Source organism: Egretta garzetta, unplaced genomic scaffold, assembly GCF_000687185.1.
Source record: "Egretta garzetta isolate BGI_Z169 unplaced genomic scaffold, ASM68718v1 scaffold440, whole genome shotgun sequence".
Taxonomy (NCBI): Eukaryota; Metazoa; Chordata; class Aves; order Pelecaniformes; family Ardeidae; genus Egretta; species Egretta garzetta.
Genome location: NW_009258293.1, coordinates 1,046,503 through 1,064,736, shown reverse-complemented (window position 1 = coordinate 1,064,736; position 18,234 = coordinate 1,046,503). Strand labels below are relative to the sequence as shown.

The 18,234-nt window shown below is 40.8% G+C and overlaps 1 protein-coding gene across 5 annotated transcripts in view; it reads left to right on the top strand.

The window, feature by feature from the left end:
• The first annotated feature begins 1,176 nt into the window (after positions 1–1,176).
• The window catches only part of PHF20 (PHD finger protein 20), an 80,019-nt gene continuing 62,961 nt past the window's right edge, over positions 1,177–18,234 (top strand). For 2 of the 5 annotated variants that reach the window (XM_035893458.1, XM_035893442.1), the window contains exons 1-6: positions 1,180–1,297; positions 1,750–1,797; positions 3,289–3,336; positions 6,189–6,240; positions 7,928–8,056; positions 12,515–12,629. In XM_035893458.1, coding sequence (XP_035749351.1) covers positions 12,547–12,629 — 83 coding nt within the window. In that variant the 5' untranslated portion in view covers positions 1,180–1,297; positions 1,750–1,797; positions 3,289–3,336; ... (1 more) ...; positions 7,928–8,056; positions 12,515–12,546. Of the gene's footprint in view, positions 1,298–1,749; positions 1,798–3,288; positions 3,337–6,188; positions 6,241–7,927; positions 8,057–12,514; positions 12,630–18,234 lie in introns of all 5 variants that reach the window. The other 3 variants (XM_035893465.1, XM_035893479.1, XM_035893450.1) reach the window with 3 other exon arrangements.

The window sequence follows — 18,234 nt, the reverse complement described above, 5'->3', positions numbered from 1 at the left end:
GTCCCGTTGTCGGCGCCTCGCCCCTTGGGCGCGGGAGGAAGCGGCGCGGAGCCGGGGGCGAAGCGGGGAGGCACCTCGCGTAGGGCAGGTACCTACCCTGCACAGTGTCACCGCGGCCGGGGTTGGTTTCCGTAGAGCGTTCTGTCAGCTGGAGGCTTCTGGCCGCCTTGTGTCCCGCCAAGCCTCGAGCACATCTCCGTCCCGCTGCATTTTGGCCCTTCAAAATGTTCTTAAGGAACAGAAGTAACAGTGGATCCTTGTGCTGACCTGAAAGCTGCTTCATGTCAGACCCGTTTAATGGATAGAATTGGGAGGCACCATGTTCTTTCTCCTGATAGGCCTAGGTTCAGATACAGCTTATTGCTACTGAAATGGATTATTGTACCAGTTTGCTTGGCATGTGCTTGCAAACTGTAGCTGTAGCAGGGCTTGGTTAATCTGAAGCAGGTTGTCAGTAGAATTTTGGGAGTTATATCTCCTTTACTTACTGAAAATCTTCTTGGTACCAGCTATGTTTCTGTGATCCCAGGCTCTTGTTTCTAGCCTAAACACTTGAAAATAGATCAGGAGGGATATTTGAATGTTGCTGAGTCCAAGCTGGATAATATAAACGTCGTCTTCTTGTGTACAGAATTGGGTATTGTATGCAGTAGGGGGTTAAAACCAAATGTTAAATACAATGCTAATGACTTGAAGTAACCTTCTGTAGGTGTCTGTACAGAAACTTGTAACTGGGCATCTCTCTAACAGAAATGCTTTTGACCTGGGTTAATTTAATTTTCTATAATGAGCAAGGATCCTTTCTCAGGACCAGTTTCCAAAAAAAGCCAAGTGAGAAGACTTGCAACAAACTTCACTTGTAGTATAACTCTCTTTTAAATTTTTGGGTGACTTTTTTAGTAGTTCTGGAATTGAAGGTGGCTTAGATGAATACTCATTATTTGACCTAAGTCAGCTTATGCAAGAGCTCACTTTATGTTCTTGCTGATAACTTAGTTGATGTCTCCTGAATGGAAATAAAATTTTACTTGAGCATTCTGAGAGTAAAATCTGCTTGCCTGTAATTCGGAGTAATTAATTAAGGTCAAGTTGGGAATGAGACTAGAATAGTAATTGCTCATAACAGTGCTGCCTTGACTGAAGTGTAAGAAGCATGTAATTAATTATTACCTTTAATTGGAAAAGTTCTCTGAAGCGCTTTCTTTTGCTCTTGTAGTTCCTGGATAACCTAAGCAATGATATTGACCTAAATTCTTCCCCTCAGTCACGAAAGGAGAGTGCAATCCCGAATTTAATGGTAGGGGATGATAAATTCTCTGTAACTGCATATTTTATTTATAACTGCATTTCTAGAAGCTAGGTATTGCCTGTGGCTGTAATTTGTTGGACCTCTACAGGAGCTGATGCTGTTGCTGTAGGAAAGCTGTCCTGTCACTTGTCTCCTCGTTTCTGCCCATATGGCACTGTCCTGCGCAGATGTGAGCACTTGTGCAACAGCATTGTGAGCTGAGCTAAAGAACATACACTGGGGGGGACGCTTATTGTTCAGCCCTACAAGTGGTTTTCATCAGTGTTTAAACATCATTCTTGATGGTTGCCTGTACTTTGGACTTAATTGTGCATCACATTGAGAAGTCTTGTGAAGTGCTTGTAACAGCTCATTCAACAGTTGACCAAGTCTACTCCTTTCTTTTTTGCTTCAGTTTATTCATTACCATCTTCATACTTCTGTTTCTTGCTTGCCTACAGGTTTATTTTGACTTCTTGTGCTTCCTGTAGGAAAAGACTTTTTTTCAGGTAAGAAATAGTGACTTGGAGCTCTTGGTTTGTCCTTGCTGTCAAAATGCCAATAGCTACATCACCTATACACTTCAAAAAAACCTGTTGGAACGTTGGCTTTTTGGGGTTTTTTTTTGGTTTTGGGTTTGTTTGTTTGGTTTTTTTTTTTTTTAGATGCAAACACCAGACTTAAGTGTTCAAGTGCATACAAGTATATAATGTGTCCCTGCTGACTGACTGCAGATGTGTGTGGCTGAAAATAATGTATGTTGGAATATAATTATTTCTTTTTGAGGCTTGTTAGTTTGTTGACGTGCCTTTGTCTGGTTTTACTGGGCTCGGGAACTTTCGGCCAGCCTGCTGGTTTCAGTATAGCCAGCTGCAGTCTGCCTTTTTTTTTTTTTTTTTTTTTTTTTCAGGTGGGTCTGTGAAATTGGTTAAAAAGAGTTAAAACTGTACATCTGTGTCTTTAGCTAGGTACCCTGTATTAAAAGAAAGAGGGGAAGCTCTACTGCTTAGTGTGGGTGGGATGGGGGTTGTTTCAGTATGAAGTTAGCACTGAAGAGCTTTCCTGATCTTGTTGCTGATGTTAAAATACTAGTTTAAAAATGGACTTCTTTTTCTGCTACTTAAGACACTCGGTACTTCTTTCACAAGGAAATGGAGACTATCCTCCTGTTCCACAGAGTGCTTGCGTCAGGAAACAATCTTGAGCATCTCTAGTACTCCAGGTGCAGAACTGAGCATCTTTAGCCTAGACCTGTGGCACAAAGACGGTGCCATTGGTAGGGTTTGAGTTAGAGTTTTTAGTTAGTCTTAAAGCTGAGGGCTTAAAGGTTTCTGTTAGCATAGTGGAGGTCCCAAGTACACCAGACTTTAATTGCTGCTTCACTATAATGCAAGTTGCTAATGGCTTTTTTGTTATGTGATCCCCTGTATTTGTATCAGTCCTTTGCCTAGATTGCAGCTCTGTCTTCTCAGTATTGCAGTCATCATTGTCTTGCAAAAACATGCACTGATTTTTTAATTTTTTTTTTGCTTGTTTGTTTTGGTTTTACTGCTGTCCTTTCATCTCTGAGCTGGGGGACAAGTCTACAAGCAGCCTTGAAGTTCACCCCTTTCTTTCCTTCTTGTAATAAAACAGGGGAGTTGCATCCTTCTTGCAGTGTGGCACATACACAGATGATTTGTGTGCTTAATGCGTTATCTTAAATGAAGACCTAATTTTTCATCAAAGCTCGTGGGAGTGTAACTTGCAAGATTTTCCTTTATTTGACTGTATGAAAATATCCTCTTCTTTATCAACCAGTAGGGCAGGTTTGGTCCTGTCCAGTCAGGAAGCAGCTGAATAATGGAATGGAGAATGCCACGTCTAAGTGTCAGAACACTATATACTGACTGGCTGGAAGTAGTGCCCTATGGGATTTTCAGTGGCCAATATTGCAGGTACTATAAATTATCTCTGAAAAATGTTTCTCAATTTTATTTTTTTTATGGATGTTTTTACAGGTAGATTTCTTCTAAGAGTCAGAAGTCCAAGTTCAATTACTGCTGCAGGTACTGTTGTTACCAGATAGGTTTTTTTTCTTTCCTACTTTTTTTTGCTTTCCTTCCATTTTTGGTCATTATCTTTTCCTCTGATAGCTAAAATACGTGTTGATGCTCACTGATAAGAACAATCTTAAGTTCAACAATCTGCTGTAAGTGTATAGTGTGCTGCTAGAGCAACCTCAAAGCTGTGGGCAGGACATCTGGTCAAAACTGAGGAATTAATTGATCAGCTTGCCGACCAACACATAGCCTTAAGTATTACATTTCTATTTCAGATGTGGACTTCTTGAGAATACCAAGGTAGTGCTTTCAGAAGGGATGTAGGTCATACTTCAGCGTCGCTTAAATGTTTGTACTGACTTAAAAACATTGGCATTGAGTGCAAAATGGTGTTAGACTCAGTAATCTAGGTGTTGTAACCAAGCAGACAATATGTAGGCAAATGGAAGTCACGTTCTTGGACCCTGCGTATCTCTTAAAGGTACGTTCTTTCAAGAAGAAATCTGTTCTCTTTGCAAAATTGTCAAATTGTCATATGAGTTTTTGAGCCCACGTGTGGTTCCTTTCCTTATCTGTCGTGCAAGGCCACTCTCCAACAGTTAGCACCTTGCCCAGGGTTGTTGAATAGGTTCAACCTGCAACACCACCCTAAACGAATAGCTAAATATAGTCCCACTGTAAGTTTGTCTAAGAAGTTCTGTGGGTCTTTGTTATTTTTGCTTCTGAGGGAGTATAGAATGGCTCTGAGAATCAGTCCCCTTTTTTCCTTTTCCTGACTTCATTTTTATTTGACAAAGGCACTGTGAGCCTATAGGTCCCCATTGGACGAGGCGAAAGCGTCTTTTTCAGGACAGTTACATTCAGCATCATGAAGTGGTTTTTATACAGCTTCAATTCAGGTAGAAACACGGGAGAAATTGCATTGTGGTGCCCAATCTGTGGGCTAAATTAGGCTTCTCAGAACAATTCTAATGGCTGCAGCTTGTTTCTGCCACTCCTCCTGCAGTCCGGAGAAGCCTTGCATGTATTGACATTAATTGGATTTTTGGATGAAGAAACTGTTCTGGATAAACTATTTTAGTTTATTTCTTGTATGACCAAATATAGTTTATCCAACTGAGCCTGTCTTCGTAGGCAGGAGAGGCCTGCATTTGGTCAGCTTGGCTCATGTTTGTTCATGTGGCTAGAGATGCATGGGTTGAGGCAGTGAGCTCTCATCACTGGGAGATTGTACTTCCATAAGAAACACCGCAGCTTGCAGGTCCTTCAGTTGTTCAACATTTGAACTCTTAATTTCTTTGAGAGAATTCTTGCTGTCTGATATATTAATTTCCACCTTAAAATATCCTTCACACTAAATTTATTCTTTCTTAACTAAGAAGATCTAAAGCCATAGATACGTTTAGAGTTTTAAGTTGCTAGAACCTTTTTCAATGAAAGAAGTGTTTCATGTAATTTCCTCCCCTCCCCATTTGTTAGTCTGCTTTTTTCATGGCAATTGGAATTACTTCTAAATGCAAGAAGGATTTTTTTTTTCCTGTGTTGCTGAATAGTTAAAAAGATATTTTTAAATATTGGGAAAGCATCAGTCTTACCATGATGATATCTTGAAAAGCCAAAATAAGAGTTAAATAAGAGTATATATTTAATTTGTGCTTGTTGAAGGATTGCATCTGACCTAGGGTTTTGGTTAGATTTTTTTTTTTTTTAAATAACTTGTACTGAAAGTTGACTTTTTAGAGCTTGTAACCGCTATGGTATTGCAGCAGAAATCCACCAATATGAGTATGAATTGTATGTTACATCAGAAGTGATGACTTAAGATGTGTGAATCCCAGTCTGCTGTAATTGTTTTGCAAAAGAATTTTGACGTACTTCCAAATCCAGAACACTCAGGCGTTTTGAGCCTTTGACTCAGATATGGCAGGTTTGGTTTTGTTTATGGGCTGCTTCTCATGCTTGGTATTTCAGAATTGAAGCTTTCTCTTTTTAGCTGCTGTCCTAAGAGTTAAAGACTGGGTGATAGGAGTGTAATTGATGCAGTGATATTTGGAAGGGGTTCTCAATAGTAGCTCTTATTAAACTCCTGAGAGGAAAAGTGTGTTAGATTTGGGGCAGATCGGTTGCATTTAAGTATCTTTGAATGTTTCAGATACGTTTGCTTAAAAGTCTTATCTGCCAGATAGTGGTTAGATGAAGTGGGGAGAGCAGTTAAGAATTTCTGCAACTTGGAATAACGGAGAAAGGCGGGGGGAGCAAAAAAAAAAAAAAGGAGGGCAGGGACACCCAACAGTAAGGACTCTTGTTTTCCTATTTGGCAATCCATGGGAAGAGATGGGGATAAAACTAACTGTAGCCTGTAATTTCCTTTAAGTGCAACTTGGCCCATAGGGTGGATTTAACATGTCGGTGATCTGTTCTTTAAATGTCTGCAGACAGTATGTTGGATTTTGAGTTACTTGCGTATGCAGCGTTTGGTAGTTACACTGTCCACTTGCTTAGTTAGAGGGGTTATTCTGAAATACCTGGTGTACTAAAGTAGCAGTAATGTTAAAGTTGCTGGTGGCTTCTGTTTGGCAAAGGATAAATAAATGATGGAGAAATCGGATGTGGATATGCAGAGGGAGTGTCTGTAAGGATCTCTTAAGTTTCTCTCAAATGTGGATCACAGCAGCCTGATGACCTCCTGTACTGAAATATTTTCAGATTAAATTGATGTTCTAGAGGTGCTGTTGTATGATTGGGATATCATTGGCAGTAGAGAAAATACTACTCTTTTTTTTTTTTTTTTTTTTTTTTTTAAATCTAAACTACTTCTAGTTTCAGAATTCACATGACCTATTTTTCCTTCCCTATAGTTGCACAACAGTGTTTGGAATGTTTGCAGCCATATAAGCAACGAGTTTCTTGGTGAGTATAAGCATGGATCCTTGGTTTTGTTAATTGTAGCTTTTCTTTAAGCTTTTTGAAGTTTTGCTTTAAAATTCAGGTTTTTCTTAATTGTTGCAGAGGCACTGTGGATAATACTTCTTTATATTAAATCTTTATATTCTTAAAGACTGCACGCTTTCATTGGGAGGAAAGTGCAGTTTCACTAAAGTCTATTTTTCTTGAATGTCATTTCATTTAGGAAAAACCTACTTTATTTCATGTGGCTTAAACCTTTTCTGAAATATTTTTGCTTGTTCAGTGCTTAAGAGTGTCTTTTACCTTTAGTGTGTTACAGGAAAAAAGACGGGAAACTAGAACAGCTAAATGAGATATGATCAAATAGTTGAAAAGAGTAATTCAGTAATGACTATTTATTTCTTTAATTGCACTTGGTAATTCAAATGGATTTTATTATAGAAAAATATTTTTCTGTCTGTTGAATTGCCTATGTTTGTAATTTCTGCTTCTGTATTAGTCTGTCCAGACGTCTCACTGCTAATTTGAATTAACAGTACAGTTCCATGGGATGTTGTTGAGAGGATGAAAACATTTGCGATGTCCTGTAATCTTAGGGAGAGTATGAGGTTCTTGATCTAGGGAAAGGTAACTTATATTTGCTGACAACTTTTCACTTTTGTCTCCGAGTACTTTGAGTAAGTCTTGGTTTCTGCCTGAAGCAAATGTAGATTTTTACTGCTGTCACTTTTGTTAGTCTACTTGTATAAACTAGAGGAAAAATAGGAGTCTGAAATAAAATACTAAGTCTTAGCTTTGAGGGACTGTTTCAGTGTTGAGGAATTAGCTGCATGGCATTCTTGTTACGGAAGTTGTAGGTATCAGTTCAGGGTCCAGTTTCAGTGTTGTGTTGCTCAGTCAAAGAGTTTGCTTGTGTAGTAGTTGTTGATTGAATCTGGGGAACTTTTAAAGTGAGGAGTGAGTGCTGGGTAAGATCTAGTTGAGGATCCTACATGGTATAAATAAGAACTGCGTGTAGTCTAGTGTCTTGTTTGAAATGTGTCTTTTGGATATAAAAAAGGAGGTGATTCCTTGGAATTTGTTGAAATGTCTAGTGGTCTTCATGTCCAGTTGGAAGCTTTTCTGTTTCTGCTCCTGTTGTGTTAAAAAACCACCAACCTACACCACCACCTCCTACCACCCCCCACTCCCCAAAAAAACCCCCAAACTCACCAAAACTTGCCTGAAGATCCAAGGCGTTGTGTTTTGAAATACCAGTGCTAAGGACATCTGAAACTTAGGTTTCTGTCCTAAAACTTGCTATGAAGTGGAATGTAGAAACAAAGCATAAGGCAGGACCATAGGGGTCCTTAGATGAATAGCTAGTACAGAAACTGTGTCTGGGTTAATGTGTAAACAGGTGTGAGGGTTTATTTCTGGTTTTATATCTAGGGTAAAATACAGTGTACCTCATGGTAGCTGTGCTGCTGTAGGCAAAACGTGGTAGGCAGACTTTATTGTCTGAAAGCAGTAAGTCTGTTACAATCAGCTTCCCAAGTCAGTGTCAAAACAATTTTTAAAAGTGGTGTTTAAATGTTTGTGAGACTTGTACCTAGTCTTCATAAGATGCCATTAGGACTGTATAATATAAATGGTGTCTGTAAATACTGTTTTGCAGTCTGATATAGCCATTACCTTTTCTCATCTGCAGGTGTGTGGCTTCAGCACAGCATGGCTGTGGTCATCCACTTGCAAGGTCTTCCGATTGTGGTGGGGACCATGGACTTCTCTGGATTGACCATTCCTGATGGGGGCATGCATATTGTAGGGGGTGAACTGGGTGAGGCTTTCATCATTTTATCGCTGATGAAGATGCAAGGCTTGGTATCCCGTATGCAGATGGTATAAGTAAAAGGTCAAAAATAACTATTGCAGAGCAATAAAAACCTTATGTGCAAAACATGATTGGACTTAGTCCTTGGCAATTTCAGAATAGGTACACAGATGTGCCAGCAGTTTTGGAACACCGTCTGGTGCTGGAGTGAATGACAGAGTCACCTTAGACTTTGTGGAATTGACTGTAAACCTGTTCTGGCATAGAAACTGTTTATACTGCTATACCTGAAGGAAACAAAACAAGCTTGTGCCCAGTTGCTTGTGTAGGAACTGCATTCCAAATCTTGGAGCTGCCTTTAGTATCCCAGTTCAGTTACACATGGGCTGCATCTCCAGTGAACACAGGACACTTTCTTGCTAGTTGCTTTTCTCCCTGGTTTTGGAAGTGCTTTTTATTAACCCACTCCCTGTCCTACCTACCATGTAGTCCTACTGAATCACCAGTGGTGTGGAATGCCTCATAGGAATTGGACACCAAGCTTACCATTCAGAATAAAACTTACTACTATTTTGCGTTGAAAACTTGTATTTATGCAAGCTGTCAAAGTTCACCATGCTCCTTTATCAAGCCAGAGAGCTACGTTTTTTTTGTGGAATTCCTCCTTTTTTCTCTAGTGTGCTCTGATGGAAGGGGGGGGTATCCCTGGGTTTGGCACAGATACACTAAAGAATGAAGTTAATGAGAGGCTGAATTGTGGGAGTAAATTGCCTTTCTTCTGAACTGCTTTTGAAGTACTGGACAGAGTCAGTACTGCTTAGAAGTGGGACTGTTTTAAAGACAGGGGTTTTGGCATGGTAGTACATAGGGAATGGTTTAATAGTACTTACCAGTGGTTTGGAAAACAGTGTTTGTAAAGGTAGGTAAGGTTTTTGAAAAAGGCAGCAGCAATCCTGCGGTTTCCAGAGAGAAACCAACAGAGGCTGTTATCAATGAAAGAGAAAGTTTGCCGTAACTGCTTGGTTTTGCTCTATATGATGATATAGAAAGATTTCTCCAGTTTCCAGGTGGTACAGGTGTGGGTATATGGGACCCGCACTGTTAGCAGAGCAGAAAGCTTGTTTTAAAAGACAAAAATCATGATCCCTGAAGGGATCGATATTAATGTAAGCATATTCTCCTTTGCACTCCCCTGATGTAAATGTGCCTTCCTGATCATTACCTGTAAGGATTTGATTAGTTGAATAGTCTTTAAAGGATACATTACCTCATAGTGACTTTTATGGGGAAGAAAAGGCTGTCCCTTTTAAACAGAAATATGTGCCTTCAGTGATGTAGATTTAGAAATGTCTTGTTGGAAGTAGTGACTTGTCTAAATCCTGGAGTATTTGTTACTGAAGCAGGTCTAATCCTCATAGTGGATTAGGAAGTTTTGGAGAAAAGCTTTGGGGATAGGCCTAGTGATGACCCTTTGTTTTAATGGTGGTCTGGAGCACTTGAGAAAAAAGGATTCCCAGAGCTACCAAAGTGAAAAGCTTGCTCATATCCTGGCTTAGTTACTGAGTTAGTACAAAATTGTTTTGTGCTGAAGAAAATTCTAGAAGAGATGTTCTGGTGAAGTGTTCTTTGCAGATTGTAGCTATGAGTGTCTCTGATTAGTCTGGGGTTGGTTGTTAACAGTCTCTTTTGACATAGTTAGAGGTTTCTAAGTAGTCCTTGCAGGAGAGGTCAGAGGCTGAAATACAGAATCTCGAAGCAGAGGCAGGCCCCTGTATTCAGTGCTTTCTTTCTGAGAAATGAAGTTCTCCATACAGTTAAGGCCATGCTGGTGAAACGTGGATGGGCTTGAGTGTTGCTTGTTGGTCTTGTTTGTGAAGACCTACGTGATGGCTCCCAGGGAAGGCCCTATGGTATGGTTTCAGTCTTGCTCGGAGACTCTGTTTCAGGGCAAAATTGTTCAGATCCTCTACTGAGTAATTTATCTCGTGTAATGTCTACCAAGTATGAGGCTACTTGAGGAAGTTGTTCCTGGAAAAACCCTGCTTTGTAAGGTGTGCTGAGATAGGCACTGCTGGATCCAGTTAAATCCAGTTGCGGGATGTGAGGGAGAACCCAAAGCAGCCCAAGTTTCATAACTTGGGAGGGAAGTAAGACTTTGGGGGAGGGGGCAGTGATAGATCTTTGCTGTACAATTTCTCCTCTCTTTCAACTTCCTGATCAGCTGCCTTGTAGCAAGCTTGGCCAAGTTGGTGAGATGCAGTACATGTGTGCTCTGACAAATGCTGGTGTTCAGCTGACTCTGGCTGCAAAGTGGACAGAGTTCAGACTTCTCACAGAATCTGCAGCCTCTGTAAATATGGTTAAATGGCTTCTGCTGTTTTTTCAGATTTCCCTTTAGTTGTGATACTCATAAGTTTTTTAATATTTGACTGAAACTATAGTAAGGCCTTCCTCACCAAAACTGATGTTTGTTTATAGAAGCCCGATTGTATGAGATCCTGTTACTGGAGATGTGTGTTCTTCTTCCAGCCTCATGTAGGTGAGATGAAATGACTCCTGTTCTTCAGGATTGCAGCTATTACTGAAGGGGACCACTGCAGAGAGCTTCAGTAATGTACTTGCAGTACTTCAGGAGTACCTTGTCTTTGCCTGTCCCAACTTAGTGAAAGGAAAACCAAGTTTACTAGGGCAAGAGTTGTCATACAGCTGTAACTTCTTCTACAGGTGTTAAGCAAAATGTGTGCCTGTTCCACATTCGGAGGCATGGAATTCTATTGCTAGTGCGAGAAAGTGGTATTATAATTATGTAAATCTGCAGAAAAAATAGTGGATGGTTGAGGTATGGATGGATAAACTGTTTAAAAAAGAACATGTAGCTTTGCATTTGCTTCTTGGATTTCCAGGGGTGTTTTTCTTAATTCTTACTGTTTATTTTTCTTCAGAATGTAAAACTTAAACCATCCTATCTTTCCTTTAATTTCCTTCCCCCTCTCCTTTCCCAGGTAAAAGTTATGGAGGTGGTAGGTAAATCCCCCCACCACAATCTTTAGTTGTATTACAAGACAGCCATTCCTGGACTGATTCAGGTCCATGCTGGGTGAACTCAGTTTGTTATCAGATGCTCTAGAAAAGTAACTTGCAGTGTTTCTCAGTTCCTAGGTGGCTAAACTGTTTGGGGGTTTTGGGTTTTTTTCTTTTTCTTTCCTTTGGTGTGAATCAGTGTTGTGTATTGAGCTTACACGCAATACCATTTTTTCCCCCATACCACTGCAGGCTGCTTTAACAGTAGTGAAGATAAGGCTAAAAGTAGTGCTTTAGAGGAAGACAGCAGATCATCTTCTGGTAGAGAAGTTTCTTTGCAATGTGGTTATGCTACTCGAGGTGGTAGGGGTGCCTCCATGGCCAGCCCCTGGCAAATGGCCTGGTTTAAAAAGTGTGTTGATGGAGTAGCTTTTTCCCTGCAATAGAAGCTTTGTGACTTCCCTAAAGATCTTTGATTTCTGAACCACACTTGAACTTAAGAGTAGTTCTTCATAAAATAATGTTGATCCTTTTATAGATGCAGCTCAGTTGATACCATTGCTGTTTATGCAGTGTGTAAACCAGGAAGCTGCTGCTTATTTCTGTTAGTACGTCTCCATATTCTTGCTGTGTGAGACTAGTATTGAATAAAAGTTATTTGTATTTTTGGTTCTTGTGAGCTTGAAGAGCACAGGAACAGATCATAATTTGTACTGTATAATTGTGGGAAATGACTGACAAAAATTTTGGGGAAAATAGGTCTTGATCAGGCTTTCCACTAAATGTACCTTGAGAGAAACTACTTTGGCAAGATTTTGTAAACTTTTATATTATGTGTTGGAAAAATGTCTTAATGAAGACTATTTTTATTTTCTGGTTAAAATGGAGGAATGGGAAGAAAGCAATGCAAATGTGCAAGCAGTATAGACAGTCTTCTAAAACTGGTTAAAGAAACTACGTATTTCTAATGTCTTTGAACTCCATTGCACTTGTAGTGATGAGGTGGCATAGTGTTCTTGAGTGTTTCCACTAACATGGTAGCTGTTGAAAGATTGTTAATGTGTTTGGTTTTGCCCACTTCCTGTTTACTGGATTCCTTGTTTTCATCAAAACTGGGAGGGGGGCGAGAGTATCACAAAATGCCATCTCAGTTGTGAATATACATTGGGTTGCGGAGTTCTTAATTGACCTGGAATTTGGACCGATGGACAGAGGTTGAGCTTCAGTCTCTCGTGGTCCAGTAGCTACAGTTTTTTGAACGTTTTTTGAATGATTCCACACACTGTCCATTGGGAACCCTTGCTTAAGGGATAACTGCCCCCATGACTTCCTGCAAACAAAAACCAAAGAGGTCCCTTAACATGTAGCTTTGGGGGATTATGGTGCATAAGCTTATTTTGTGTATGTCTTGATTAGTGATTGATATTTAATTGCATTTTTCAGGGGAATAAAATCAGCAGTGTTGATATTACAAAATGACAAAACATCCTCCGAATAGAAGAGGGATCAACTTTGAGGTGGGAGCCCAGTTGGAAGCCCGTGACAGATTAAAAAACTGGTATTTTTTAAAACCATTCATATTATATTAACTCTAAGTCTTTAATATCTTAAACATTTTGTATTAGTACAATATTTAGAGTCCTGGACATTGGTTTGTAGGAAAGTAGTTAATTTATAAAAGTTTATATACCAGTGGTTGAGATGGGTGATAGATGCTGATATGTTGTGTTGGCCCTTAAAAAGTGTATTGGTGCTCTCGGTGTCTGGGAAATGGGACTTTGCATAAATCTGGTGGGACTTCAGATTCTGGTACTCTGAACTCCTGTGGTGAATTCTGTGCTACACACAGACTGCAGAGCAGACATTGTGGAGAGAGAAATCCTTTGCAGTGCAGAATACCCAAGGTAGTTCCTTGCTACTTCCTTTCCCGTTGTTGTTGTGAATTCATAGGCTTTAAAGCCTGGTTGAAATTGTTATGGCCTGTGTTTGTGTGGGGGTGGTCAGCTTTAGAATTAAAGAACTGGCTGGGGAAACATGTTCCACACTGCCTGTGCTGGAGCCTGTCTCGCAGATTTCAGTTGTGAGGAAGAACACTTTTCTTGACTAACCACTGCAGTAGGAAGGGGAAAAAGGGCCTAGAAGTTACTTGGGCTAACTCTGAGCTTTCTAACTCCTGTTTGTTTTAGAAGTCCACTCAAGGATTAGCATTTAATAATGCTCAGTGAATGACACATACAATGAAAATTGCTGGAGACAAAGACTTCTTCAATACAGGAATTAACTGGATTTTGTTAGTTCCTTATGGTATCTTCTCTCTCCTGGAGTTAGCTATAGTTGACTTTTATTTAAGAGTCTATGTGGGTTAGACATGATTCTACTTCAGGCTCTGGAACCTGCCAGTAGGTTGTGTGTGCAGAAGTCAGTGTTGAAAACCACCTGATTGTCCCAGAAGGATGGAGCACTGCCTTAGACACGGGGGACTTGTTCCAAAACATCCTGGTTGCTTGCAGAATATTTCTCTACTTTCCGGGTACAAGGGGATTGGAATTGTGAAAATGAGTAAGCATAGCTCCTTATGGAAGGAACATGAAGTACAAACATTAAATCATACTTGCATGTTTTCTTGGTTTTCCTGTGTCACCAAGAGTTGTGTAGATAGGACTTTTGATATCAATCTGCATGCATCTTTTGTATTCTTGAGCATTGTTCATACAGCAAGAAAATAGTCATGCCTACAAAACTGAGATTTCTTAGCCTTTCTGTAATGTAGGCTTATTAAAGATGCAGTTTAGTATAGACTGTGTTTGAGTAAGGCTAATAACTTGTGTCCATAGCTATTATCCTTGTGACTTGTTCTGACAACACTGTCTCAAAGTATGGGAGTACACAGCTCTTACATTGGAAAACTTTTTGGGGGAAATTAAACACCTACTATGCTTTCCACATACCCCTTGGCTTAAGTCTGAATTTTGGATATGCTGTGTGTCCAAAACCAAGTCATGTTGTTTGGTTTTTTTTTAAAAAAATGACCTGTCTTATGGCCCAGTGTTTTGCAACTCTTTGATCTCACAACTTAGTTATTGACTCTCCAGTTCTGAAAGTTTTCTTTTGCTTGCTAAGCTTTTGAAACCTGGGTCAGAAAGTCCATGTTCCCTTGACCAGTGTGTACTTCTGTTTTCAGGGTTTGTGAACCAAAATTTGACTGAGCTGGGGGCTTCCTTTCTCTTAGCAATGTCAGTGGTGACAGGCTGCATACCTCCCCAGGTGTGGATTTGCAGAGGACAGCAGACTACTTTTTTCCCCTGCTACTTTCACCTTGCTGCTGTGTGAACAGGACCGCTCTGTGGTGTGGTTACAATGCACTCCTTTTACGTGGATACAAACCTTTTCATTTGATACTTGCTTTTCCCAGTGCTAGACCTTCAAAGGTCTAAGCTTTTCCTGTGTGTACTTTTGTTGCTATGTTGGCACTTAAACATAGGCAGAAGTCTCTTGTTTGATTGGAGGGCTGGCTTTGATTTCTGTGTTCAGCACCAAACACAGCAGTCAATTCATGGGCCAGTATTGCTTCTCAAATGGCAGTAGTGCTTTGGAAAGTATTTTGTCTCAGAGCCCCATTTACTGCCCTTCACGGCAGTGGCTTGTGCGCTGAAATGCTAGTTCAGGACTTTGAGGGTGTTTGGATGTGATGCCAACCCTACCGAAGAAGAAAATAATTTGTGTATGCCAGAAGAGTAGTCAATACAGAGTCTGCTCCTTGCCAAAGTGCAAAGTGAATTTTGTGTCTTTGGAGCTCATACTGAAGGTTGCTTTGTATCTGGAATCATAATGTATTTGGAGTGCACTTCAATTCCTGGTGCAGTTGTCTGTTGCCCCCTAGACTCAAACTGTGGGGAATACAGTGCGTACTTTGGGTACTTGGCTTGGTTCTTAGGGTTTGATTGATGCATCAAAGCTGTCATGAGAGGCTTTTGACATTGTTGACCTCAGGGCACTAAAGGGGGAGAGCTCTGGCCATCAGGCAGTGCCTCCATGCATGCTGAAAGGTTTCTTGGTGCTGGAGTTCAGAGGATGGAGTAGTGGGACTGCTCCAGTAGTGTAGTCCTAAATTGAGAGATCCCAGGGAGGCCAGCTGTAATGATATACATGCACACACTGTCCCAGCTGAATTGAGTTCTTGAAACTTTTTGCATTGTATCATTTAAACTCTTCAGTGCTGGCTAGCTGCAGACATCCATAGAAGAGGAAGACTCTGCTCTGGATGCCTGCAGTAGGCAAATTATGACACCTTATGTGTTACCTTATTGTAATGACACCTCTTTATGTTCTTCTGTCTGTTGTACAAGTAAAATGGATATGAAGAGACTTTTGATCCTGGTTGAGACTCTTGAGTATAGAGAGCAAGATTAGTAGTGTTACCCTGTTAAGGTAGAGATTGTCAGTCCCATGAGTTTACTTGCTCATGCTGTCAGGACTTCGCCTCAGTACTGAAAAGATGAAACCCCATAGCTGTTGCCCTTCATAGTTTGGGTTCTCCCAGATGCTTCCTTGCTTTTCAGCATTGCTCTAACTGCAGTAAGCTTGTCCCTTCCTGGCTCTGAGAGAGATGGGGGTTACAGCAATTTCCATTTTTGTATATAGGGAAGGAGAAGAGATAGGAACTCCTTCAGTCAGCACCCTGATTCTGAATGTCCAGGTATTTACGTCTTCACAGAAGAGGATGGTTTCACACTTTTGCCTGCAGTAAACCCATTTTCACAGCAGTGGACTGAAGTTGTCAGTCATTGCTAACCCCTGTCTGGTGAGAGTTTCAGCTTTTGATTGTCACTTGGGTTCTTATTTAAACTAATGCCAGCAGTTTGGGCATCTGGAGGTTTTCCCTTATTGTTTAGCCAGTGCATAAGGCCTTGAAAGGTACACGCTCGTCATTCCTTTTGAATTGAGCTGGAAAACTACTTGTTTAGGCCTCCCAATATATTGCAAGAGATTGCATCTGATTTTAGCTTGATTTTTTTGCAGTGTTAGATAAATATTCAAATCAGTACCAGGTGGGAATTTCTTAGCCAGGATCAATTAGTTGTCTTGAAAACCCATGGAGTCGGCTAAATGTTTCCGTTGTGGTTTGGGGGAGGATATGTTGGACCATCCCAGGACACATGGCAGTTGTACCCTTCCTGCCCCCTCCCACCCCTGGTCTTAGCCAAGCTTCAGCTATTGGCCTTTCATGTTGTGTATCCTCCCATAGTATGTTTTCTTGATCAACATGTCTGAATTTAAGTTACCTCTACCTCTTGGCATGTTCACAGGCTTTTCGATCCATGTGTATGGATATGCTGTATTACTTCTCTTCTGTATAGATCTGTGAGGACTTGTGCCTCCTGATGTGGTGTGCTTGCTCAGCGCTTTGAAGGCTAGGGGACAAATGATGGAGGAAGGAAGCTTGCATTGTCAATGTGTGGTGCTCAGGGCTCTTTAGAACCTATGAACCGTGTGAAGTTGCCAGTGCTGGTTTCCATCTGAAAGGAAGGTGGTATCAGGGAGGGGGCTGTCAAAGTTTGTGGATAGATCTAGCACAACTTCTGATAGGTTTACTGTTCCAGTTGAGAGCACTGAACATATGTTTGGTGATGTTGATTTCTTCAGAAAAAGATTTGTAGCATGTTATCCAGGAGCTGGCTGAGCACTCCATGCTGGCTTTCAACCAGGCTGAAATTCGGTCTTGTTGTCAGGTATGTTTTAGCTGTTCCTGATGATAAATCAGTGTCTCTTCCCCCATCAGGGAGTCTTTAGAAGGTGAGGTGGGACAGGTGCAGATGATACTGGTGCGTGGTTCTGTGATGACGGTTCTTCTGGTGGGTGAAGTTTCTCCTTTTACTGGGTATGAAGCAGGGAACAGTTCTTGCTTTATAGTGTTAAATGGTTCTTGTTGGTTGGGCTTGTCTCTCCCCAGTGGGAGAGAATTAGTGGATAGAGTGTGTTTACCAGAGATGGTTATCTGCATGGACTGGACAGTTAGCTTAATGTTGAGCTGTCATTTTTTTATCAGCTTCCTGCTTTATCTTTGAGAATCTGGACAAGCCCTAAGCCCATTGCAGTCCTGATGGCAAGAGCATCCTCTGGCTAGTCTCTTGTTGAGAGGACCTGGGAATTCCTACTCGCATTTTTGCTGCACTTTGCAGGGAGCTGGATACTGATTTTTGTTGTTACCTGAACTGAGTGATAGGTAGTTACTGAGATATCTAAGAATAAACTATTGTGGTTTAACCCGGCTGGCAACTAAGCACCACGCAGCTGCTCGCTCACTCCTCCCTCCCTCAGTGGGATGGGGGAGAGAATCGGGAAGGAAAAAAAAAGGTTAGAGCTGAGGGCTGAGATAAAGACAGTTTAATAAGAGAAAATAATAATAATAGTGATAATGAGAATGGTAACAGAATATACAAAACGTATGATACGCAATGCACTTGCTCACCAACCGCCAACCGATGCCCAGCACTACTTGGCAACAACTAAAAACATCAGTGTGTTATCAACATTCTTGTAGTACTAAATCCAAAACACAGTACTATGCTAGCTTCTGTGAAGAAAATTAACTCTATCCCAGCCGAAACCAGGACATTATCCACCCCTTATTCTATACCATTTACGTCATACTTATGTCCTACCCTTACAATACATTCCAGTTAATCACCCCCACCTTCCCTTTTTTTTTTTTAAATATATACGCAGATAGCATTCCCTTAGTCTATGGACCATCCTTCTAAAATGTCATTTGGGTTCATTTAGCCCATGGTTTTGGGCTCCATCTGTCGTAACAGTCTTCCAGGGCAGGAGTTGGAGTCTGGTGTTGGGTTGTTGCATGCTGAAGTCAGTTCTGGTTCCATTCACTGCACTTCCTCAGTTTCTTCAACATTCATTCTTCTTAATCTGGGCAATTCTTACTGTTATACCATTGATAGGATATACAGCAATAGTAAAAATGATGACACACATTATACAGCAATTAACACTATACAATTCAGTTCATTGACTGTTTTCACCCGAAATCAAATCCCTTTGAGGTACACATCGGACTTCCCCATCCTTTTGCATCACCCACCAAGTGGAGCCAGGTCCTTGAGCAAAAGCAATCCCACAGATGGGTTTGCCTTTACCTGAGGCAGGAG